Genomic DNA, 23,792 nt, shown 5'->3' with positions numbered 1-23,792 from the left:
TTTTGACCCCCTATTTATAGTGCGAGAGTGTTTGCAATTTACACGAAGTTCAAAATGGTGAGCCATATCGTGGGAGACAATATGTCCTTATTATCTTCATAAGACTGGGAGAAAAAGTTTCGCACTATCTGAGACCTGGTTTATCATGAATAAGACAAATAGACATTATCCCCAGTTATCATGCTTTATGGTTCTTTTGCAAGCTGATCGAGTCGGTCAGTGAGTTAGAGTCTTCACCAGGAGCTCGTTTGCTATCGTGGTTGGAGCTCGTGCTTTAACAATCATGCGATCTCGCTGAGGTGTCTTCGGCTTTAGGTCCATTGGACTTTGAGAGGTTGGGCCCAATTATTGGATTATTCCCGGCCCACAACAGTTCAATCCATAACCCAAGGTTCAGAAAATGCCCGTAACAATTTCTAAAATAAAATTCCTTCCCCATGCATAAAAAAATTGTTGGCTTGCATAAATTAAGCAACAGAATGGTTGAAAACAATTAAAAAAAGTGTTCATTTTAAAGATATTCACAGTACGATTTGGCCAGCTTAAGACATTTTTAATATGGCAAATCGCATGTGTAATTTTTGTATCACTTAATCATGCGATCTGATTTAATCTCCATAAATAACACTAGAATTACAAAATGCGTTGATGTTTAGTTAGGTTTATGCGATTTGTCCAAACATGAAAATATATTCACATATCACACAAACACAACAACACTAAAATAATTGTTGCTTTAGAGAGAGAGGCATTTACTAAAATCTCAAGAGAAAAGACTACAAATGAGAGCCCAACAGATGCAACAATTGTGAGAGGAATTCTTATAATTTGTTAGTCATCTTTTTCAAGTCCTATAACAACTAGAGATAAATCAGCAACTCTATAGATATTCTTGGTAGCAAGCACTATAGATAAATCCAAATGAAAAGTTTAGAGAGAGGAGGATGAGAGATACAAAGTGTTGAACTTGTTGATGGGGAGAATGAAAGTTGAAATTGTGAAAGACTTGACAGAAAGAGAAAGATGTCGGTGTTGGTGTGACAAAGGTTGGGGTAAAGAGGAATGAAAGATTATGATTTTAGAATTTATTATTTTTTTAATTTTTTATATTATTAGACTAGTCAGGTAGTTCGATTTTTAACCGAGTGCATTTTTATCAAACTGTAAACTATGCAATTTGAGGATTTCTTAAACCATCTCAAATAATTCTTCTAAAAAAATCACACAATACGGTGCGGTCGATTTTCATAGTTTAACGATTTTTTTGAACACTTATAATTCATTTATTAGCCTTATTAAGAATAAATAATAATGAAAGCATTTCTTCTTAGACTAGGAATGGAGAGTTCTCCCTTTTTTGGGCTCAATTTTCATAAAAAAAAATCCGATGGAAAAGGTTCTTCCCTTTTAGTTTAGTTGTGGACGAGAAGGGATTTGAACCCCGACCTTATGATTCGTAGTCGTATGCTTTAATCTTTTGAGATTATATAAACAAACCACTATAAGTGAATTAGAAAGAATCAATTCAAATGGATTTAATAGCTCAAATTATATTATAAATGATACAACTTAGATCAACACATCAATTTAGGCGGCTTATTATGATCATAATCAACAATAAAGTAGATTCTTAATCTTAATTAAGTATAGCCACTTGGATTAATTAATCATACATGAATGGAATTAAGCAATGAAAAAATGTATGACCCAATTTGAAGGCCATGGCCGCTAGCCTTAGCCACGCACGCACGCACGAAGTCAGGTCTTATTCTTGAACTTGAATTTCTTATGGATCGGAGGCTTCCCATTCGCGCGTGGGAATCCAAGCCCGACCGTCGCCTTCGGGGACCGGGAATCCGCGACTGGCGTCGACAGACTGCGCGGGAAGTTCGAAGGCGAGCCGCCGCCGCGGCGGAGCTCGAGCTGGTCCATTGGGGCTAGGGCTCCATGGCTGCAGGTGCTTTGGCAGTGGCGCAGCTCCATCCTCATCTGTGGAGTCTGGCTCATGTTCTCCAACAACAGCTTGTCATCCCACACCAGACCTGATGAGCCTTCCCTTCTGAAGGACCTTGAAGACCTCTGCAAGGTGGCCATGCCCCTAACTCAGTTTGTGTTCTTTTTGGGTCTCAATCCGCATATATATGTAACATTTGAGAGAAGAAGCCAAAGAGTGGGATTTAGATGAACATGCAAGTTTTTGGCTGCGTTTGTGTAATGAATGTCTTTATGTGGGAATTGGGACTGTTTATTAATTAGTATATGTGCAAAGGGGTCCATAGTTTGACCCCTAATTCATCCTCACTTTACCACCAGCCAAAACCTAAGAAGAATATGAATAATGGGACATTAATTCTTATCAATTGTACATTTATCTTTCCTTGAGGCTCTCTGTTTTGGACGTTCCACAATAAGTAATTTGAAGAAAAGTCACAAAAATAAAAAAATATATATATTTAAAAATAATAGTAAAATTGTTCGTTTTTAATTGAAAAAATGGTGAGTTCAAATTATAAAACAATCTCCTTACAAGAAGTATAGGTAAAATTATATACAAAAACAATCCTCGATTAACCTTGTAACAAAACGAAAAATCTTATATAATAAAAACACCCTCATTGTATAGAAATGACTTTTTTCTTCCCATTCTTCAGCATTTCTTAGAACCAACCATAGACTTCATGGTATGGCCTATGCAGCATTAAGTCATCTGCTTTAAGCTATAGTTTAATTTTGATGGTCCTTTGCACAGAAGTGTGGTCATCTTAACTAACATTGTTTCTCCAATCTATATTTGATATCAACAGTTGCGGCCTTTGGTTGCTTTCATGAGCATGGCAATATTGTACCCTTTCTCAGACACAGGTTCCACATATACAGAACAAGTTTGCATGATTGGTTGAATTACTATTACCAGGAAGTGTTTGAAAGGATGGAGCAGGCTACTGCCAAATGAGTAAAATTGAAAGCCCCTTCTAATTTATGCTGATTTGCTAATCAACAACAAAGAATGGCCAAAATACATAGAATAAGTTCGTTCCAAAGATTATAGCTAGTCTCAAACACTCACATCTGAAGAGCAACTTAAACAAAGATTCAAGCACCACGAGCATGTCACCATTTTCCAGCTTGTTGCAAGTACTAACAACACAAACACGGAGAAGGAGTGGAAGAGCCAGGTTCATAAAATCAAAAATTTCTGGGTAACAGTCACGGCATAGCAAATAAATGTCTTGAGTATTATGAATTCTAAGCATTCATTGTAGAATAACGGGTCACTAGTTTGTCGAGAAAGTGATAATACCATGATGTAGAAGGCTGAGATGTGGTAGGTTGATGGTCGTTGATGCGAAGCAGGAGGGATTCATCAGCTGCTCTCCATTTCACCAGCTCATCCATTGCGTTCTGTCAGAGGTGGATATAATACACAGATTTTCTTAGCTCTCTGAGTCCTTCGGTTGCTTCTAGTTTATGCTTCATGAGACTCAGAAGTCCCCCAGAGGAAAGCCTATCCTCCTATATATAGTAGTCCTGGTGACCCTTGCCTCTCGAAAGAAAATGCATAACTTAGCGAAGTAGTAGTATCCCCTCCCCTTCAAGTGCTACAGGGTGAGGCAAAAGTTTTAGCCCCACATAATCTAGTTCAATATAGTCTCATTTATATATATAAGGATCAGGAAAGAAAAAAGAAAAAAAATCAGTATGAATAAATCAGAAGAATGGCCAAAATACAATATCTCGGCATTGTTCTAATTATATTTAGGATATAGAACTACTTATAGAAACATGCTAATAGCAGAAATTCTACATGGAGACCTAATGCTTTCTAATTTGTAGGTTAGGGAAATTCTAACTAAGGATGAAACAAAAATTGCCTTGATATCATCCATAAATTTGATTCAGAAGGGGGTTTGAGAACAAAATCACGGTTACATACAGAAGAAAACCAAGTAAAGAACTTAAATCCAAGAATATACTTGATTAATAGGGAAGCATTTTATCAGGAATTATTTTCTATTTATGGACATGTATGTCAAATAACAAATATCTTTCTACAGAGATTGTTTCTGCTTTATGAAAACCATGCAGAAGAGACGTAGAAATTTGGAAAAGATGTTTGTGATATACAAATTAGACACGTATTTCAGAAAACCAAAAAGAAAAAAGAAAAAAAGAGGTGGTCATTCAAGTCATTCCAAAAAATGCATGTGCATCAGTACAAAGCACATGGGCAATCCCTGAATTGTTCAGCATTGTCAACAGTCTGTTGATGTCCATAATCTTGTTCAGTCCAAATCGCATCCATGAAAGTTGATTTATCCTTTTTGATTTGTTTTGTTCTCCTTGGTTTTGCTTACTTATATCACCCAGGAATTTCCTTGGTCCACTTCAACAGAATTCCAAGTTTGACACTTGATGCATTTACCGGAGCCTAGACAAACTAGTCATTATGATCTTCTCAATCATAATATAATCTTTCATTAATTCTAATATGCAAACACAACTGTCAGTCTCATGAATACGCTCAATCTTCAAACCATGTTGAAGAAGAAGAAGAAATAAATTTCAAGTAACAGAAGCACAGGAGGAGGGGGGGCCGTAGGCAGACACCAACTCTGAAATGGCTCTTTGCAGTCATAACAAAAAAGCATACGTCATAATGGTCTCAAGGGTCCATAATGCAGTTTCACACAATAAACTGATGTAATTCTTTCCAGCCATAACAAGTAAACATATATCACAATGGTCATAGGTACAACAGTCCATAATGTAGTTTCACACAACCCCCCTTGCATAGTTCTTTCCAGCCATAACAAGCAAGCATATGTCACAGTGGTTATGAATACAAAGGTCCATAACGTAGTTTCAGAATGTTTTAATTTCTACATTTGTAAGTTCCATTAGCCTCATTGACCATCAGTTAGCTGATTTTCACTTTCAATTGTCCGGTAAAAAGTATAATGAGTTGGGAAGCATTAAACTATTATAATTGGTATACTAATTTTTGAGTAGATAATATTAAACCAATCATTTTGCAGACAGAAAAAACACCTAACAATTATGCAGTGTCATGGGACCAGTTAATAGAAGAGTGAAAAATGTGCAAGAGCAAAGCCCAAAATCATCTTCAAAAAGGAAGCAAACAGGAGACTCTTGTTGACGAGGACTATGATCAGGTCCAAACTTACAGGTGCCAAGTCTAGGATACTTGGCTATTTGCTTGAATTCCTTGTGGCATGCTCATGCTGATGCCACTACCTTAGGCAAAACTGCACCATATTGGACATTATAACAATGCAACAAGAAGATTGTTTGTACTCCATTATTATGGCTAGTATACTGATTCATCAAGTCTTTATCTTGATGTAAGCCCCCGATGCTACACATAATAATATGTATTATGTGAATACTAGGCACCGCAATGACCTATACGTTAACATTAACGTTTCCATCTCCCAGAAAACCCTCAAGAAAACAATAAAGATAGGACCAGTGGGCAGATTGAGAAGGAAGGCAATCAGTTGATAGATAAAAAATGTCATGGAGGCTAAAGTGGAAGACATGTAAGCAGATTCAATGGATGGGCTTAATCACATAACGATACTTTTTAATTTGTTGATTCTGATATGCCATGATGAGGCTAAGAAATCCACTGCAGGAAAGGGGCAATTAGAAAGGAGGAAAAAAAAGAAAGAAAAAAGAAGTGAATCAAGTATTGAACATACAACACAAATACAATTGCAGAACAGATTTGAATACATGAGCATCTATCTTGACAGTTAAATAAGCGATTTCAGAAGCAGACCGTTGGTATGGGATGCGATGGCTAGGAACCCCATCTTCAGCACGTTTGTCTTCAAACCATTTCAAAACTCTAGCACGAGGCAGATTTGTCACATGCACAATGCTACTAATCATTGCATTCTGCAATGGTGTAGGACAAAGGTTAAATCACAAAATCATGAATTTGAATATACATTACAGTAAACAGAATATTAGTGAATTTCCTTTTTCTCTTTCTTTTTTTTTGGGGTGGGGGGGGGTGGGGGGGGGCGCCCTTTTAACATTGCTTCCACTAAAAGATATTGTAACACCCCAAGCAATGTTATATGCTCCCCCCCAACAAAGAAAAAGAAAGCTCCAAAAAGTGTCAACTAGAAACAATTGGAAAATAACATATCCATACCCAAAGTAGACTACTGATATGAGATTGGGATGTGACAAACTCCCCCCTTTTAGCCCCTACCATCATCATCAGGCCAACAATCCTGTATCTCATAAATCTAACCCCAAGTCATTTTCAAATGCTCTCTCTTAACTCACACCCACATGTTAATGGTCTTGGATTGACTTCGAAACCAATTGCAACACCATAAGTCTTCACCCAAAGTGCTACTGTTAACTTTTAGGCTCATAAGACCAAATAATATACCTGAAACCTATTTAGTAAAATAAAAATGTGAGCTTGGGTCATGATAGACATCATCTACGTATCCATAAAAATGTTGGCTACAAGTTTAGTCCAAAAGTAATTGTTTCTCAACATAATTCCTAACAAAGCCAAGAGATTCTATATCATTATGTGCATATCTTGAATGGTTTCATTTTGCTAGCATAAGAAATACATTTGTTAATATTTTTACCCCAGTGCTTTACCAGAACGACGTGCTACATAGATTTTTTCCCTGTATCAGAAGCCATTATTTTCAAACATATCTTATAGCATACGGAGGTAATTTCCCATACACAAATCACAGTATCAATGCATAACATGTATCACTCACAGTGGGGCGCTTTGTTCGACAATAAACTCTTTCTAAGGTTTCAACTTGCACTTTCTTCAGTCTCTTCCGAGCAGACCAACTGCTTTGCATCACATGAACTGGCCCTTTCACCACAGCTTCAGGTTGTGCCTCATCTGCTAATGTTTCAGAAGGTACTGCTTCCAGAGATTTACTTTCTGCCTCTGTGATTACTGAGCTGAGTTTATCAGGTAAAGCAGCACTCATCAATAAAAGATTTGGAGGGGGATCCCGAAGTAATTGGAGGACAACAGCTCGATCTAAACATACATCAGCAGCAAGATTTTTGATCTGGAAGAGAAGAAAAATAAAAAATAAAACCACAAAAATCCACCAAATGGCTACCCACAAAATGGCCATTCACGTAAGGATTTAAAACTTTATTTCTGTGAATCAGTTAAATAATATGCGTAAAAAAAAAAAAGGCTTGCAGACATTCAAAGAAACAGCAAATAATTCGAACCAAATGAGAACAAGAAGAAAAGAATTGCAAAAAGTCAGGCAGGAAATATAGTACAGAAGCCCTATTTGAATTAACTGAACAAGTTCCAGGGTGAGGTGTTAAAAATCACTTCTACATGAAGGCCTAAATGCTAAAGCTGACGAGAGGTTTATAAAATAATGCCAAATAGATGGTCACCGAACACAAATGTATAAGTTCTTAAAGTTGCAAAAGTTCACAACTATCTTTGATGTACTAGGTCTAAAACATATGCCCAAACGGGTTTTGGATATAAGGAAACTAACAAACAAATGCTGGAAAGACCTTGTAATGATTAAGAAGTTGAAAAATTGTTGAACAATATTCAACTACATATTAAACATGCAGAAATTTATACAAATAAACAAAGAGCTCATCTTAAGAGCAACACATCAAAAAACCATCTAGACAAGCAACCTATGCCTATTTGGGCAAACTAATTTGCCGAGTACCAAAACAGAATCAATGGCTCATAATTGCCATAAACTCATGGCCTCAAGTATGTCTCAGACAGGAAGGCTTGCAGCATCTCAGACAGCTCCACTCGGGTGTGGAAGTCAACACAGTCAGATACTCCAACAGTCTGAAGTCCTAGTGCACAGCTAAGATTTATTATGATCTCCACCTGAATGGTAGATGCCCATTGTCCATTCACTTTGTTTTCTTTGTGAATAAGACATTCAAAATTGAATTTATAGCCATAATCCATAGAGTCAGGAAGTTTTGGGAAACACCGATAAAAGCACCCCCACAATCTTTGTAATACCCCAAGAGCCTAGAGAAGTTAGTATATATTGAGGATAGTGTAAGAAAGGAAACAACACCAGCTGTATACCTTTTAGGCTGAATGTTGGCAAAGAACTCCCAAGTTAAGCGTGCTTAACCTGGGGTAATCCAGGGATGGGTGACCCCCCTGGGAAGTTCACGTAGGCCCATCAGGGTAAGTTGTTCCGATCTTTCCTATCGCTTGATCGGGTCGTTACAGGTGGTATCAGAGCCGACCCCAGAGCCTCTGAACGTGGTGGTGGGGCAATCTCAGTGAGGAGACTGAGTCCCGATGGGGGTGTGTGTAGGCCCCTATGGGGGGTGCGTGTAGGCACCTTAGGCAAATCCCACATCGGCCATGCAAGGGGGGAGATCTGGGACCGGTTGTAAGGTCGCATGACGAGAACGTCATATGCTTAAGGGGGGGAGAATGTAATACCCCGAGAGCCCAGAGAAGTTAGTATATATCGAGGATAGTGTAAGAAAGGAAACAACACCAGCTGGATACCTTTTGGGCTGAATGTTGGCAAAGAACTCCCAAGTTAAGCGTGCTTAACCTGGGGTAATTCAGGGATGGGTGACCCCCCCGGGAAGTTCACGTAGGCTCATCAGGGTAAGTTGTTCCGATCCTTCCTATCGCTCGATCGGGTCGTTACAATCTTATTCTCTCCCTTTAGACATAGCCACAGATTTCAATAAATGAGGAACCACAATGCATCAAATAAACTGATTCAGTGACCAACTAAATTATTAAACAAAAACTAAGACATAAAGATGCTTACACTAGTTTTGCGCCGACCATTCTTCAAAGCATAAGCCAATCTTCTAAGTTGCCAAGTTTTAAGCTTGGGTAATTTTTCTTCATCATCACCTTCTTCATCTTGATCATTGAACTCATCATCCTCAGGTGAAATAAATGCCCCCACTAGTTCGTCATCCCCCAGTGCCTCCTCTAACTCTCGCTCAAGCTTTGCAAGGTCCTCCTCACTTATTTCACCATCACCATCACCAAGTGATGGATCATCATTTTTAAGATCTTCTTCCAGCTGGCTAAAGAGTGCCTCAAAAACATCTTCATCTAGATCCTCCTCCTCAGTGACATCCTTATGAGGCAATTGTTGCTGCACACAACAAGGTGTATCAACAACTACATAATACATACTATTTCTTGGAGATAATAAAATGGGGACACAAAAAGGACTTTCAAAAGCAAAGAAAAATGCACCGGATAGCTGCTGATTCTATAAGATTTCAAATGCACCAGAAATGTAGCCAAAGCAGCTCAATCCACTCAAAGTAGTTCTTTGGTGCATTAGTCTAAGACTGCAAAGCTGGAAAGCAATAGCTAGGCAACACAAACAGGAAAGAAATAAAGACAGGCACCATGTGGTCACCTATAACTTATGAGTATCTTGTGCTCTTCTTCTTTTTATAATTGGAAGCTATACCCATTGATGCCTTTTTGTGATAATTTTTATTATTTGTCTAGAAGGTTTCTTTCTTTTTTTCCCCTACCAAATCTTTTATAACAAGCCTTAATCCTGCTAAAATAATAGAGATGTTTGTGACAAATCTGTTATACTTCAAATATATCAGTTGGGCTAACAAATTGAAGAGGTGTTTGTAATTAAGGTAGAAACGTGTCCAAGAGTGACCACATAACCCCGTGTTGCAGAGCCAAAAAGGAGGATTTTCCTTTTGACAGGCTTATCTCCCAAGTCCCAAACAACAGGGCCACACAATCCGGTGGATTTCACATTCTCAATTTTCAGCATCGATGGCATGTAGGAACTCTCTTTATGGTAAAACACACAATATTCAGGAACCAGGACAAAGTTTGCAATCAAACCAGAGTCAAATATTTCCTCTTGCAGTTTATATTTTGGCTATTTAACAATATGCATGTTGACATCATATTGACATGATACATGAAAAATTCTTTGTTTTGTTCTATCTCTCTCTTGAAGTCAATCTGCAGATAAATGATTGCAATGTGGTCATTCACAACGGGGAGGCCAACGATGGTTCCATTGAGAGCCGAAAAATTGATTTGACATTGAAAGCCAGGAAGCTTTGTAGTATAAGCACAATCCTAACCGCCAAAAGGCACCCATGATGTTTTTCTAGTTTGTGTTTGTGAACTAATTGTTCTAAGTTCATTAACATGTACAAATAAACTGAAAATAAGAATGATAAAATAGCAATTACTCCGCCCCGCCCCAAAAAAAATTCCTTGCCCGGGTTGCCCCCTTCGAGACCCAAAGTTCAACCTGCTTGGTTGTTTATAAACGTACGGAAAATCAGAAGGAAACATCAAACACGCGCTAAAACTCGAGTAATTAATTCCAATGGGATGTTTTCGCTCTCCAATTATCTCGACAAGAAAACAGATTTTGGGTAGTGTTATCAGCAAACGGTAAGGGCCACAAGTAAGGAAACGATTGTGCGTGCGTGCGTACCTTGCTCTTGCTATTCTTCGAAGAAGTGACCGGTCTATTGGTCCGGCGGCGAGAGAAGGCGACGACAGGGCGGCGAGGCGAGGAGCGACGGCGCAGAATTGGAATCGGTCTGATGTAGGGCACCAAGGGCCGTTGCCCATAGGGAACTGATAACTGTCGGAAAGTAGCGAAAGAGTGAAAAGAAGACGAAGCCATCGTTGGCAATGGTCACTCCTCTCTCTCTCCTCTTACAAAGCTGCCATGAAAGTTTTCAGAAACATCAAGATATATATATATATATATATATATAATTATGATAATTATATTTCTTGTTTTCAAAAAATATAAAAAATTATATATTTAACTTTAAATATCTTAAAGTGAAGGACAAGAACCTAATTTTATAGGTTGTGTCGAGTTAAAGACTTATCGTGTTTGGCATGGTTAAACATATTAACATATATATTTATTTTAGCATATTATTTGTAATTTTATATATTATATTTTATAAATTATAAGTTCACATGTATTTTATAAATTTTTTTGTTGTCCTTGCTTTAAAACAACATAAATAATAATAATTTAAAGTGTTATTTAATATGATATAATGTAATTATAAATGTTGAGATTATGATGAAATCATATTTTGAATTATATTAGATTTATATATGTTTTAAGTATTATCTTTATATATATATATTTAGAATCTCGTCTCTTGATTATAACTCTTTTTGAATCTTGTATTTCTTCAAACAATATATATGATTTTTTAATAACGCGATCAAAATCATATCAAATACAATATGTTTCATTTCTTAAAAAGAATAATGGACCAAATTTAGTTCCAACATGACTTATATAGTGTGATAAGAGTTATTTAATATGTTAGTACAATCCAACAAAAGTAGAATTATGAACCAACATATTCAATTCAAGTGTCATCGCCACTAGAAATACCAAAGAGAAATAATCTTCCATTTCCATTCCATCCACCCATTACTAAATCTCTCCCAAACACAGCCCCCAAGCTGCATAAGCTTTCAGATGCATGCAGCAACAAGCATTCCATCTACATATCAGATACAGAAGGGCAAACCCACAAGACATGTCATGGTCTCCTGGGCATAAGCTCTGGTTAAGACTGAAAATATTAAACCCACAAGACATGTCATGGCCTCCTGGGCATGAGCTCCAGTTAAGACTGAAAATATTACATGCTTTCGAATGTTATCTAGCAAAAAGAATAGGAAAGAAAGACACAAAATATTTCAGACTTTCCAAGGTTTCCAAGGTCACAACAAGGCAACCTTGAATTGCTGAAGCATATGATAACGTACAAAGGGTTTCTTCTAGTGTTATGAGATTTTGAGTTATATGTGAAGGCTGTGTTTTCATGTAATGATTCCTTTATGTTTGAAGGCGAGGAAACATTGACAATTCATGTCATTCAGGATGATGAACTTATGAATATCGAACAACAAAAGATATAGGGTTAGACACTCTCATTGCCCTCTCTGTTATTGTAGCATTTGGCTGGGCTCTCGCATGCGCTGCCTTAACATCCCAAGCAAGTTCCATCAGAAGAAACAACGCGAAAGAAAAAACAGGCATAACATATATATTCCATCACACTGATTATCGTGAGGATATTGGATGGAATTTATGAAAAAACCTGTGCAGCATACAGTAAATCCTATCTGAAAAATGGCATCTATGTGAAAGGAATAAACACAGGGTGTTTCTTTGTTCTAAATTCAAAAGTATCGAGTTGTTTAAGGATCGTGCCTTGATTTTGACTTCAATGCAATTGCTGATGAAGGGCTGGATCAGAGGCTAATTGCATGGATGAAGAACCTATTTCCTCTGTATGAAAGTGATTTCTCCTCTGCCCCAACGCACCACAAATGGCCTTGCAGTTCCAAACTTGCTTTCACCCCTGCTGTTTCCCAAACAAACTTGAATAACCCAAGAGCCCTGTCAAGTTGCTTCATCCCACTTCGAACCATCTTCTCCTCATTCGTTATCAAAATCTTTCCCATGCACAAGCAGAACTTGTCCTTACCACCACTTTCATACATCCCCCCACAGACTTCCACTTGGATATCTCTAACACTGCCATGGAGATAGTACATTAGAAGTGTAAACAAGCATCGAGATGAGTGACCTAATGTCTTTGTTAGCTTCTTCTGCACTAAACTTCCTTGGCGCCGGGTCTCCTTGTATCCAATATTCTTATCTATCAACACATCCTTAATCTGAAGAAGCCCTTCCTTCATGACCTCAAGCTTTGGAAAATGAAAAAGTAATTCCTTCTCACTTCTCAAGCAGTTGATAAGGTCATTGAACATCTCAAGAACATCTCCCCACTTATGTGAAGCGGGTGAATCACCAACTTTTGTAGGTGCAAGGCGCATCCACGAAGTAGACTCGGGATCAAAAGAATTAGCAGCATCCAAGAACTTCAAACAACTAGCAACAATTTGCTGTCCCATCCGTGTCCCTTTAGTTGGAGAATAACGATTCAGAACTTCAATCTCTGATCTCAATCCTGCCAGAATCTCCTCAAGTGCTCCTGTCCATATTTGGTGCTGTGTGACCTGTGGGCATATAGCCAAACGCACAGCCTTCCTTTGCTGAGCAGAAATGTTCAAGAAATTGGACACTTTGGTAAGGGAATCCAGAGTCATAGACTCTCTTTCACTTGGTTTACCGAAACAGTGAGGGGGTACACCCTCCCGGCTCTTTAATCTCTGCCGCGCCATGGGAGACCCGAGAAAGATCCTGCCCAGTGACTTAAAGGTATGCATACTTTGCTGAAGATAGTCATCAACAGCTACAGATTGGTCATTGATATTAACAAAGCTTCCATCTATCAAATCCACGTTTCTCAACAAGTGGGCCAATTTTGTTAACTTTGGAAATGCCGTCTCATACAATTCAGAGTGTAATGGCTCTTCATAGCCACCGACCGAGCAATGATACAGAACCACCCTCACATTGATAACTATATTTTGCTTTCTTCTAAGACATTTTGGCAAATAGAGGGTCATCATTCGCCCTTCAGAAACTAAACGCCTCCACGGCAAGAGAGATTCAAAACCCAAATCTCATATTAACAATTCGTTACTGCTACTTCTTCATTGTGACATTTTATCGAACGAGTTCTAAGCAGCTTCAGCACAAAACCACAACTCCCCCCAACATTGTCAATGGATTACAGATATGATTAACGAGGATAACCGGGTTTAAATTCGTATATTCGAAGACGATTGGATCGGAAGCAGAGAGAAGTCAGAAGCTCGCCGGAATCCTGATTGACACCGGAGCTGTTTACGCCAATGCCAAGAGATGAAGCTGAGCCGAGCCCCCGGAATTCAAAATTAGATGGCCGTTTTAGTCTATACCTGGGCCGAACTAGAGGTTGACTGGCCCACGTGCACGAATGGGCCAATGTGAATTGGGGCAGCTGTGAACTGAACCATGTCTCGGAGTTTTTCCAACAATTGGCCCAATGGCCTATGAATTGCCCACAATGCTGGGCCGGGCAACCTTCCAGGCCTGATGGAGAAATTTGGGCCAAATTTGGGATGGGCTCTTAAATGGTCGGCCTGCAAATGCTTGAATTAGTAGTTTTGAGACTTCTCTATAACTAGCCATAATCCCCACATCATTTACTAAAGACTTTATTTAAATAATTGAATAAGAAATTAATGGGTAAATTATATTTTTAATCCCTGAATTTTACATTTTGTAATAAAGTGATCACTGTACTATAATTTGTCACTAAAGTTATTAAACATTGAAATTTGTTAAAATTTTGTCCATCATTTGATTTTTTGCCAAATTTTGTTAATAAAAATTAACGTGAAATACTTTAATATAAACCTCAAAATTGTGGGGTTTAGATTAACTTTAATATTAAGTGATTTTGAGATTTATATTAATGTATGTCAACTTGATGAAAAATTAAAAGATGGAATAAATTTTAACAAAAGTTAAAGTTTAATAAATATGGTGACAAAAATTAAAGTGTAATGACCAATTTGTTATGTAGTACAAAGTCTAGAGTTTGACAATGTAATTTTTCCAACAATCAGTTACCAATATAATTTACAAACATACTATTTGGATACTCAAGTTTGATAGTTACAGTGACACTTTGCATTGATATCTTATACAACGTATCATATTAATGTGAATATACAAGACACTAATGCAAAATATCACCATCAATCCCTATTTCACTATTTTGATTCATCTTATGTTTTCTCGCTTTCCTTTTCCCATCACCATCAATCCCTCGCCCTATCTCCCACAGCTCTATTTCTCACCACCTTGGAGTCATTTAGGTTATATTAGTCGGATGAGATAGAGGGCAAGAGAACAGGATCGGGATTATCATTAAACATTGTTTGGTTGTCACAGAATAATGAAATTATCTACTATAGGGAATGATGATTCCCTCAAAATGATAAAAGACTTTTTATCACGAAATGAATGAAAAATCTTCTTATTATTCTATGAAATTGGAGGTATTATTACATTTTTACCTTTACATTTTCCTTCTAATCATATAATAATTAATGTCACATATATAATAGTTTGTCGCCTGTTATTGCTAGTTGAATTAATTTTATTTAAAAATTTTATTTTATTTAATAATTTTACCTAAAAGGGAAAATAAATTTTTAACGTATATTTAGTAATTATATGATTTTTTAAAAATTTAATATCATTTTATAAGATTTTTTAAGTTTATAACATAAAGTGACATTTATGTCATCAACTGATAATTTTACTTTTTCATTCCATCAAAATGAAGACCTACCAAACATAACAATGGAATGGAATAGCCATTCTATCTATGTCGTACCAAACATAACGATGAAATAAAATAATTATAATTACATCCCCATTTCCATTTTTATTTAAAATTATTTCGTCCAACCAAACAAAAGAAATAAATGAAATTTGAACATAAAAACTAAAAATCAAAACAACAATCAATGCTTGTTGTCTCTTTTAACTAAAAAATAAAAATAAAAAAGAAATTGAACCAAGATGAACAGTTGTAGCACACAATAAAATTGTGCTTAGAAATCAAAGCATTAGTTCTTTGACTGCTTTTGTCTTTCCCTTTCTCTTTTCTTTTTCATGACTTTATGTGTTGATAATTTCCATGTGTTCATTTGCTGTTTTTGAGATATATATGATCACTTGTCTAGATTTTGTTAGATTCAAGCCTATTTGGAAAGGAATCCCAAAGGAGGCTATGAATAAGTGTACAATTACTCAAGCAGTTAGATAAGCATAATTCACGAGCTCAAACAATTAATTAAAACATTTTCAAATCGAGCTTAAAAATTCAAACTTAACTTTATATATTTAACTAAATATAAATGCATCCACTCTTCTCTTGAATTCCTTATTATCTCATCCTTTAATGTTCTTCAACCTAAGTCCTTCTCGACGAAATTTTCTTTGGAGTTTTGTTTTGTTGGTTGTGATTCTTCAATCATTTCAGGCAATAAAAATAAAAAAAATTAAATAATCTTAGATATATGTTAATAGTTAATGATGGTTGGGACCAATTATCATCATTAAGATTTGCTTCGACGTGAACAAAGACGAGCCAAACTTAAATCTTTTACCTGTGGGGATTATTGCTCATCTTATATAGATTTACAAAACGGGATATATACTCATATTCTCTCTTATATATATTCTCAATCTCAATAGTTATGGGCTGATAGAGAATTTGTCAGACAAAATTTAGATAACAGTAAATCTACTAGATCGAATCCTCTATAATTGATACATGAGAGTTAATTTTGTTAAATTTTGTCTTAAATCTAAATCGGTTAAATATAAAAATACATGTTATTTTTCTATTATTACTAGTCAAAAAGAACATGCGATGATATAAAATTTGTTAAATTCCAAAAATAACTTATTAATTTAATTTTTTTTAAGTGTTCCCTCCTGAATATAGCAAAGTCTCATTATACATATATATATATATATATATATTTGACTTATTATTATGGCTGCCAAACAAGTTTAAATAGTTAATTGTACAAACCCTATAAGTGGGGCCAAAAAAGGTTGAAATTATATGAGCTTTGGTGGCATCTTTTAGGCTTTTTCCAACACATTAACAGCTGAGCCATATCCAAGCACACTTCCCTTGTCAACCAGCCAGCCCCACTGTAAAGATGCATTACACCATGCTTATATATATAATATATATGTGTGTGTGTGTGTGTATTGCTTTGTGAAACCCTAAAAAAGTCTAGCACATTTTCCTTTTCCCATGCACTGAGGATTGGATAAAGGTGTAGCCCCCATTTTTGCGATCATATGTTGACCATCACAGTGACTTCATTCAACCCCTTATTGTTAATTTGTACTTATACATCCACCTGAATTCGAATGTTTTTTGTACACTTAAGTTTAAAATATTTTTATTAACATCTGATATTAATATTTTATATATTTATATTAATATAACACATAATACAAAATATTAATACAGAGCTATATAAGTGTCAAACTTAATTAGTTAGAGGATATATATATATATATATAATTCAGTGAGGTGACAGGTGGGTTGATGACTTTGTGTATGGGGGCCATCTCTCACATTTAAGATCATAATTAAAGTTGCTCATCATATTGTTCTTCTTTCAAGGGTTTGTGAGGGCTCTATCATATGCATCTGTCTTGTCTTTTGTCTTTGTGAATTAGGGTTTATGTCAAGAAGAAAAAAATCTCTTAAAGTTGTTGATAAAATATAGATTAATAATACTAATTAATTACATGTTGTTACCATTGGATTGGATTGCACATATCACGTCAAGAAATTAAGAGAAATGAGAATTTAAAATTTAATAAATATATATAGTTGAGTTGAGTCTAAATAAATTTTGATAAGAATTTTGGAGTCAATATCATCATGATATAGTTAAGCTTTTTTCGAGTTCTTCTCTTATTTGAGATAGTTTTAACAATCATCGAATCTCAACTTGTTTGAATTGATTTTTTCCTGCAAAAGGAGTGCGAATCCAGTCTCTTAATAAATCCTTCGAACTAAATTAGTCATTGTTAAAAAATGATGTATGAGCGATGCAATAAATGTATAATAAATTAATGTTATGCATGATTCTTAAGAAATCATACTTTTATATAAGCAAGCTAAAATGTCAAGATGATGCTATGTAGATGGTCAGATTTAATTCTCTAGATGGACTCATCGAGCCAATCATAGGTTGTGGGTTCGAGCCCTCTTTGTTTGGATAATCTTAATATTAGACTAAGGTTTCGAGTAAGTTTAATTAACTCTTTAATTATTATCTTATAATCTCATAACTATAATTCTTAACGTCATTAGAAAATTAGTCATTCTCATTTTTGATAATTTTGATTATCGTGTGGTACCTTGTACTACGACACGATAATCAATTCAATTGATTCTATTTAAAAAAATTAATTATTATGATATTTAAATTGGAGGAATTATGTAATACATGCACAAATTAGCTAACCCTAGTCCCTAGACAAGTCCACTGCCCATGCATGCGCCCTCATAAAAGGATGGTAAATGTCCATGAAATTTATAAAGTGCTTTTGCTAAAGGCTGTGGCGGCGAATCTTGGCCCAGCTAGTGGTTGTAAGATTGTTTTATTTTAATTTAGATATAATTTACGGGTTTATTTTTTTAAAAAATAATCTCTTTGTACAATGTGGATAAGATTAGTTATTTATATTTAATATTTCTCGAATTTTGTAATATTGAGGTAAAAGAAAATAGATAAATAAATAAATAGATAGGGGCAGTGAACTTTTTCTTTTTATCTTTCTTTGGTCAGTGCATGCTACCCCATGTAACAATATTATTATACTTTAATTAATTAAGTAGTTACATTAATTAATTGATCACAAGAGTAGCCCACTTGTATGGCGGAAATGCTATTTAGACATTCAAATTTGATATTTGTGATGTTATTCTATATTAATGTTGTGTATTATGTATTTATATTAATGTAACTGAGAGTTTTGATTTTGATACTAAGATTTTTGAGATTTTTAACGTATTTTTGCTCGTATTCGTGTGAAACATCTAAAAAAAGACTAAAAACGATGTTTTGTCTCAACGCTTGATGCAAGTGTTAGAACAAACACGAGGAACAAAATTCCTGACATTTTATAAACATCAAACATTTTTTGTTTGTGTCATGTGAGTCATCTTAGTCTTAACACTCCTTTATTATAGGTTTTACCTTTTCTTTTATCACCATTAATTAAGTTTAAGAAATAAATAAATTAATGATATTGTCATTAATTGAAACCTAATAATGTTAATTTTTAAGACTATTCTTAAGAGACATGTATGTATAATTGTCTTAAGAATAATAATTAAATAATAATAAATGCATCTTGTGTTCAAATAAAGTGTGTTATTATTACATTTTATTTTTAATCTCTAAACAATTTTATTAGTTGATGATAAATACATCGTATTTAGAACTATTTTGTCAATTAATAAAATTATTTAAACTTAAAAAATAAATTATAATAAATATATTTTATTTAAAAATAAGATACAATTGTTAAATAAACTCAAAAATGCAGATCTAAGAGTATAATTGAAACATAAAAAAATTTAAATATCCATATAAAAAAATAAAATATAGAAACAAAAATATGAGTTGGGCCATGATGAAACTAATTAATAATGTCAAAAGTTCCTTCTTAGACCATTGGAACCAACAACTAATTAAATGTCACATAATTAACTAATTGTTGAATCAAACATGCATGATTGCTTCAATATTATTAATTATTGTACTGAATTGGGTCAATATTAATATTTATCCACATGTATCTATATATGTGCATATGTACTAAATTAGTTACAAATTAGGTCTCAAAATTAACACCCTAATGATCAAGATCGCTAGCAGCCACCGTGCATGCCCAAAGAAAGAAGCCTGGACCCCAGCAAGTACTACTTACATGCATGATAATAAGTGAGAGAGTGGTACTTCTTGACAAACATCAAAGACCCACATGAAATAACATAAAGCTTGCCCAAAGTGAGACAAGAATCTTGCTAAAAGCCAAGTAATGGAGTCTAGTAGAGAGACAATAATGAATGTTTTGGTCACCTTTTGACCAATGAATTCCTTGCAAGAGGTCAATGACATATGGGGATAGGAGGAACCCATATAAAGTATATGTTATATATATATACATACAGATAGCACGACGAAAAGCTTTGGAATCCTATGCAAGCTCAGTGTTAAACTATACTTGTTTCTTCTTAGATGTCTCCTTGATTGGAATTAAGTGCCTTACAATATATGGTCCCTCCACAAAATACAAAGACAGCCAAAAGAAAAAGAACTGGCTCCTAGCTGCTTATTATAGGACTTATCTGGCAAAGAGGGATGATGAGGCCAAGGCCATGGTCACAGAATATGTGTAATGTGTATGATTACAGAACTCTATGCTTTATTTGCTTGTAAAATTTAGCCTTTTTATTGACCCTTTTCAATTTTTTATTATTTTAGTTTATTTTCTGTCTATATGTGTGTATATATATCATCTTTTTGGTTTGGTTTGATCCAGTCCTCATCATCATTAATTTAGTTTTAACTTCCAAGTAAAACTTATGTTTTAGCTTTTGCTAAAACTAGGATATATTAGTGATTTGAGTGTTTGGATAAGAGTTGACACTTCACATGATAGATTTACAAACTTGACACGTGATTAGATAGCCGTCTCTAATTACATGTTGATAATCTTATGAGACATCCCATAATAACCTTCTATGATTGTCAAATTATCTGGACCAAACTCTAGCGTGAGTAATAATATTTCATGAGAAATTAGGGATTTAATTGAGACAGTATAGTGTCAAGGATGAGATTTAGTTGATAAGTTTTCCCAAAGCTATAACATTTCGTTTTGATTAATTACAGGACTCAGCTAGGATTAATCTCTAACTTAAACTTTACTCATTTGACACAACACAAAGGTTTTAATTTATTAATTAGATCATGTCATTATTTATTTTCTTGATACCATTAATTATGTATTTAGGCGACAGTCAACATGCATATGATATATAGACTCATAAACTCGACCCACAATTAGACATGGCAAACCTTGTTGCCACACAATGTCAGTCATTCCCTACATGCTAAAGTCTCATAAAACATCCCAATATAAAAGCATTGATGGGAGAATGAGCCTTGATATATAGCCGACTATGCATGATTGTCAAACTATCTTAATTGGCAAAACTCTAGCATGCATCCAAAGACATGGAGAATAACCACATATCTTTTAAATCTATTTTAGATCCCCAAGATTAAAATTAAACTCGTGAGTTGAATCTGTTGATCTAGTTCATTTGTTTGATAACACAAAGATATTTCTTAATTTGATCGTATTATATATCTTCTTGAGGGTGTTCACGGGATACCACTAAGGATCGAGTAATGATCCAAACATTTGAATCAGTAGTATAAAACTCTAATATGTAAATTCTGCCAAGAAGAATCCCTAAAAACAAAAAAAGAAAAAAGAAAAAAAATCATGAGATTATGTGAAGCTAATGCTTAATTAGATAGTATAATGATAGTGGAAAGGTGACATGACATGATGAAGATATATAGTATAGTAAGGATATTCCTCCTTGTCTTAAACACATATATATACTTAATAAGCAAATTATTATGAATCAGTAGTATAAAAGTCTAATATGTAATTTCCATTATTAGCAGAGAGCGATTTAACCAAACTTTAGCCATAAGTTTGGAGTTCGTCACAAAGATGAATTAATGCCTCTTGATAAAAAAATTCCATTAATCAGTGACTAATTAACAAGTGGCCCAATGTACATTTGCCAATCTTAGAAGGCAGTAAAACATTAATCCTTCAATGTTAATTTATTATAATTAAGCTATCACTTAAGTTGGAAGATCATTCAGATTTAAGCTGAACACCATTAATTACTTACTTAATCTGGTATTAATTAATTGAATCTCTTTCATTCTGATCTTGCCTTGGACTTTGGAGATATTATATATATATATATAGTGGTTCTGGGTTTTAACCAAAGGTTCCATTGGGTGGTCCTTCCATGAATAACATCTTTAATTCCTTTGCAGATCTCAGTGCCATTTTCATTTGCGGTTTTGTTGCCAAAAGAAACTGCCTTATTTGGACCACTCACAGAGAGAGAGAGAGAGAGAGAGAGAGAGACATGGCTATATATGCTGGAAGATCATATCATCAAGAAATTAAAAAGCTCACAAAATGAAGGATATTCAATCCTACTCCAACATCATCATCATCATCACGAGTTCTTAACCATAATTCACCTCTAAACCTAAGAGTACAGAAAATAATTAAGAAGATAAATATCAAAAACAAAAAAAAAAAAACAAAAAGAAGAAAGAAAATAAATAGGTAGAGAGATCAAAAAGATCATCATCAACTTGGAATATCATATGATGGCATGGCCGGCCTTCCATGATTTTCTCTCTTGAAATCTGCACTTCCTGATCAAAAGAGAAACCAACCGCATATATATACTCATAATCAGTATTCAGTATGTAGATATGTGTTATATATATAAATATATATATTAAAATAAAAATGAAAAAGCTTGACCTTGGCCAGAAATAGAGATCATGATATATGAGATTAGTAAGAGGACTTGCTGCCAGAGTCTCTGGGCGCATTGCATCTGAAACACTCCATCCTGCTAGCAAAGTTGTGCTCGTTGCATCCTGACCTACACAATACAACAACATTTTATATCTCATTTTCAGCACGATTACATATATACATTTGATCTTCAATCCATTCATGAGTATTTCAATATTCAATATATATATTTGGGAAACAAAATTAAATAAAAAGAAAATACTCGTTGTAATTTGTGCATGCATGTCCATGCAAGCAAATACGTACAGCTTCTTTCATGCAGGTGGAGATATATTTTTGTTTTTCATTATTTTAAGAAACAAAAGAGAAAGTTTACTTGGTGAAATTGTTTGTTTCCCGAGAAAATGAAAGAAAGTTTACTTGGTGCAAATCCAATCGCCGGACTTCCAACTAGAGCGGCTGCCGCCGCCGCCGAAACCGAAGCCTCTGCCGCGGGACGTGTCAGCGTCAAAGCTGCCGGAAGAGTCTTCCTTGAAAGCGCCGCACTTGAAGCAGCTGGAGCGGCTGGCGAAGTTATGGGCGCCGCAGTTACCAGCGGAGCAGTACCAGTCGCCGGGCCTCACGTCGGGGCCGGTGCTGAAGCCGAACGACGAGCTGCCACGCCCGCCGAAGCTTCCGTAGTCGCCGCCTCTCTCCCCGGATCTCGGCTCCTGACACCTTTGGCAAGAGTCTCTCCTCTGGAAGTTCAGGTGCTGGCATGCCCTGCAATTCCAGTCTCCTGGCCTGTTCATCTTTCCTGCGAGAGAGAGAGAGAGAGTTGGCATTAGAACCCCCCAAAAAAAAAAACCCTAGTTTGGTATGCATCTGAAAAATGTTCTCTAATTTTTTAAAACAATTTATTTGTTTCCAGATTAACATAATTGCTACCTAAAGATAACATATAAGTCCACAAAACATAGGTAGTACTATATGTTACTCTTATCTCGAAGAGGTCATTACAACTTCTTATCACTCCACCAACTCTGAAATTGACAATTACAAAGTACGTATATGTAGTGAACTATATCTTAAAATGCTTAGCTAAAGAAACGAAGAACAAAGGGTATTTTTTGTTTAATTAATTCCAAAATGGTTCTAGCCCTTAGAAAGGTACAAAAGTAGCAAATGAAAATACAGAAATCAAAATCAAAGACTACCCTTTTGTGTTTATGATATATATATATATATATAGAGAGAGAGAGAGAGAGAGAGAAAGAGAAGAGCTCACCTTGAGAGAGAAGAAAGAGAGAGGATGAACCGTATGAAGTTGGTAGCTAGCTAAAGGTTGAAGGAAGAAGAAGATAAATTAATAAAGATGGAGGAGAGGTTGGCGAGTATGGATTGTGGGAAGGACACGGGTTTATATACACTTGGTTTGGGCAACAGAATCGAGGGAGATGGAGGGCTGGTTGAAGCTGTGTTCCTTTTGATATTCCTCACTTTGAATCCTTGGAATAATACAAATTAATTCTATATATATATATGTATGTATTTATTTTTATAAACTTAAATGAACAAAAAGAGATAAAGAAAATGCTTTGAGATGGAGAGATTCCAGAGAGAGAGAGAAAGAGGGCATATTGTGAAATT

The 23,792-nt window shown here is 35.2% G+C and overlaps 4 protein-coding genes across 6 annotated transcripts; all 4 read right to left on the bottom strand.

Annotated features, from left to right (window-relative positions):
* Positions 1-1,758: 1,758 nt before the first annotated feature.
* Positions 1,759-2,094, bottom strand: LOC127812835 (uncharacterized protein At1g15400-like). The gene has a single exon (XM_052353361.1). It carries the CDS (start codon positions 2,092-2,094, stop codon positions 1,759-1,761), a length of 336 nt encoding a protein of 111 aa, XP_052209321.1.
* Positions 2,095-2,950: 856 nt separating this feature from the next.
* LOC127813663 (protein OVEREXPRESSOR OF CATIONIC PEROXIDASE 3) lies at positions 2,951-10,746 on the bottom strand. Of its 3 annotated transcripts, XR_008026166.1 has the most exons (6): positions 10,506-10,746; positions 8,829-9,167; positions 6,783-7,091; positions 5,804-5,922; positions 3,302-3,650; positions 2,951-3,196 (listed from the first exon to the last, which is right to left on the bottom strand). XR_008026166.1 is itself a non-coding variant. In XM_052354755.1 (5 exons), the coding sequence occupies exons 1-5, from the start codon at positions 10,698-10,700 to the stop codon at positions 3,641-3,643; spliced, it is 972 nt and encodes a 323-aa protein (XP_052210715.1). In that variant the 5' UTR covers positions 10,701-10,746; the 3' UTR covers positions 2,951-3,640. The 3 variants fall into 3 exon arrangements, 2 of the variants coding, with proteins under 2 accessions (XP_052210715.1, XP_052210716.1); XM_052354755.1 differs by having other exon boundaries at positions 2,951-3,650; XM_052354756.1 differs by having other exon boundaries at positions 2,951-3,599.
* A 716-nt stretch (positions 10,747-11,462) lies between these two features.
* LOC127813322 (uncharacterized) lies at positions 11,463-13,837 on the bottom strand. The gene has a single exon (XM_052354244.1). The coding sequence runs from the start codon at positions 13,535-13,537 to the stop codon at positions 12,311-12,313; it is 1,227 nt and encodes a 408-aa protein (XP_052210204.1). The 5' UTR covers positions 13,538-13,837; the 3' UTR covers positions 11,463-12,310.
* Positions 13,838-22,197: 8,360 nt separating this feature from the next.
* On the bottom strand, positions 22,198-23,583 carry LOC127813327 (RNA-binding protein involved in heterochromatin assembly dri1-like). Its single transcript, XM_052354253.1, has 3 exons — positions 23,431-23,583; positions 22,584-22,959; positions 22,198-22,290 (listed from the first exon to the last, which is right to left on the bottom strand). The coding sequence occupies exons 2-3, from the start codon at positions 22,952-22,954 to the stop codon at positions 22,200-22,202; spliced, it is 462 nt and encodes a 153-aa protein (XP_052210213.1). The 5' UTR covers positions 22,955-22,959; positions 23,431-23,583; the 3' UTR covers positions 22,198-22,199.
* Between the last annotated feature and the right edge of the window lie 209 nt (positions 23,584-23,792).

The sequence above is a fragment of the Diospyros lotus genome, chromosome 11 (genome assembly GCF_014633365.1).
Source record: "Diospyros lotus cultivar Yz01 chromosome 11, ASM1463336v1, whole genome shotgun sequence".
NCBI classification, from domain to species: domain Eukaryota; kingdom Viridiplantae; phylum Streptophyta; class Magnoliopsida; order Ericales; family Ebenaceae; genus Diospyros; species Diospyros lotus.
This window is presented reverse-complemented; position numbering and strand designations above follow the sequence as displayed.

Coding starts and splice junctions, on each gene's coding strand:
- LOC127813663 (XM_052354755.1), bottom strand. CDS start 10,700: ATGGCTTCGTCTTCTTTTCACTCTTTCGCTACTTTCCGACAGTTATCA. Junction 9,168..10,505: donor CGAAGAATAGCAAGAGCAAG/GTACGCACGCAC, acceptor TGTTGTGTGCAG/CAACAATTGCCTCATAAGGA. Junction 7,092..8,828: donor ATGGTCGGCGCAAAACTAGT/GTAAGCATCTTT, acceptor CTTCTCTTCCAG/ATCAAAAATCTTGCTGCTGA.
- LOC127813327 (XM_052354253.1), bottom strand. CDS start 22,954: ATGAACAGGCCAGGAGACTGGAATTGCAGGGCATGCCAGCACCTGAAC. Junction 22,291..22,583: donor GGCGATTGGATTTGCACCAA/GTAAACTTTCTT, acceptor TGTATTGTGTAG/GTCAGGATGCAACGAGCACA.
- LOC127813322 (XM_052354244.1), bottom strand. CDS start 13,537: ATGATGACCCTCTATTTGCCAAAATGTCTTAGAAGAAAGCAAAATATA.
- LOC127812835 (XM_052353361.1), bottom strand. CDS start 2,094: ATGGCCACCTTGCAGAGGTCTTCAAGGTCCTTCAGAAGGGAAGGCTCA.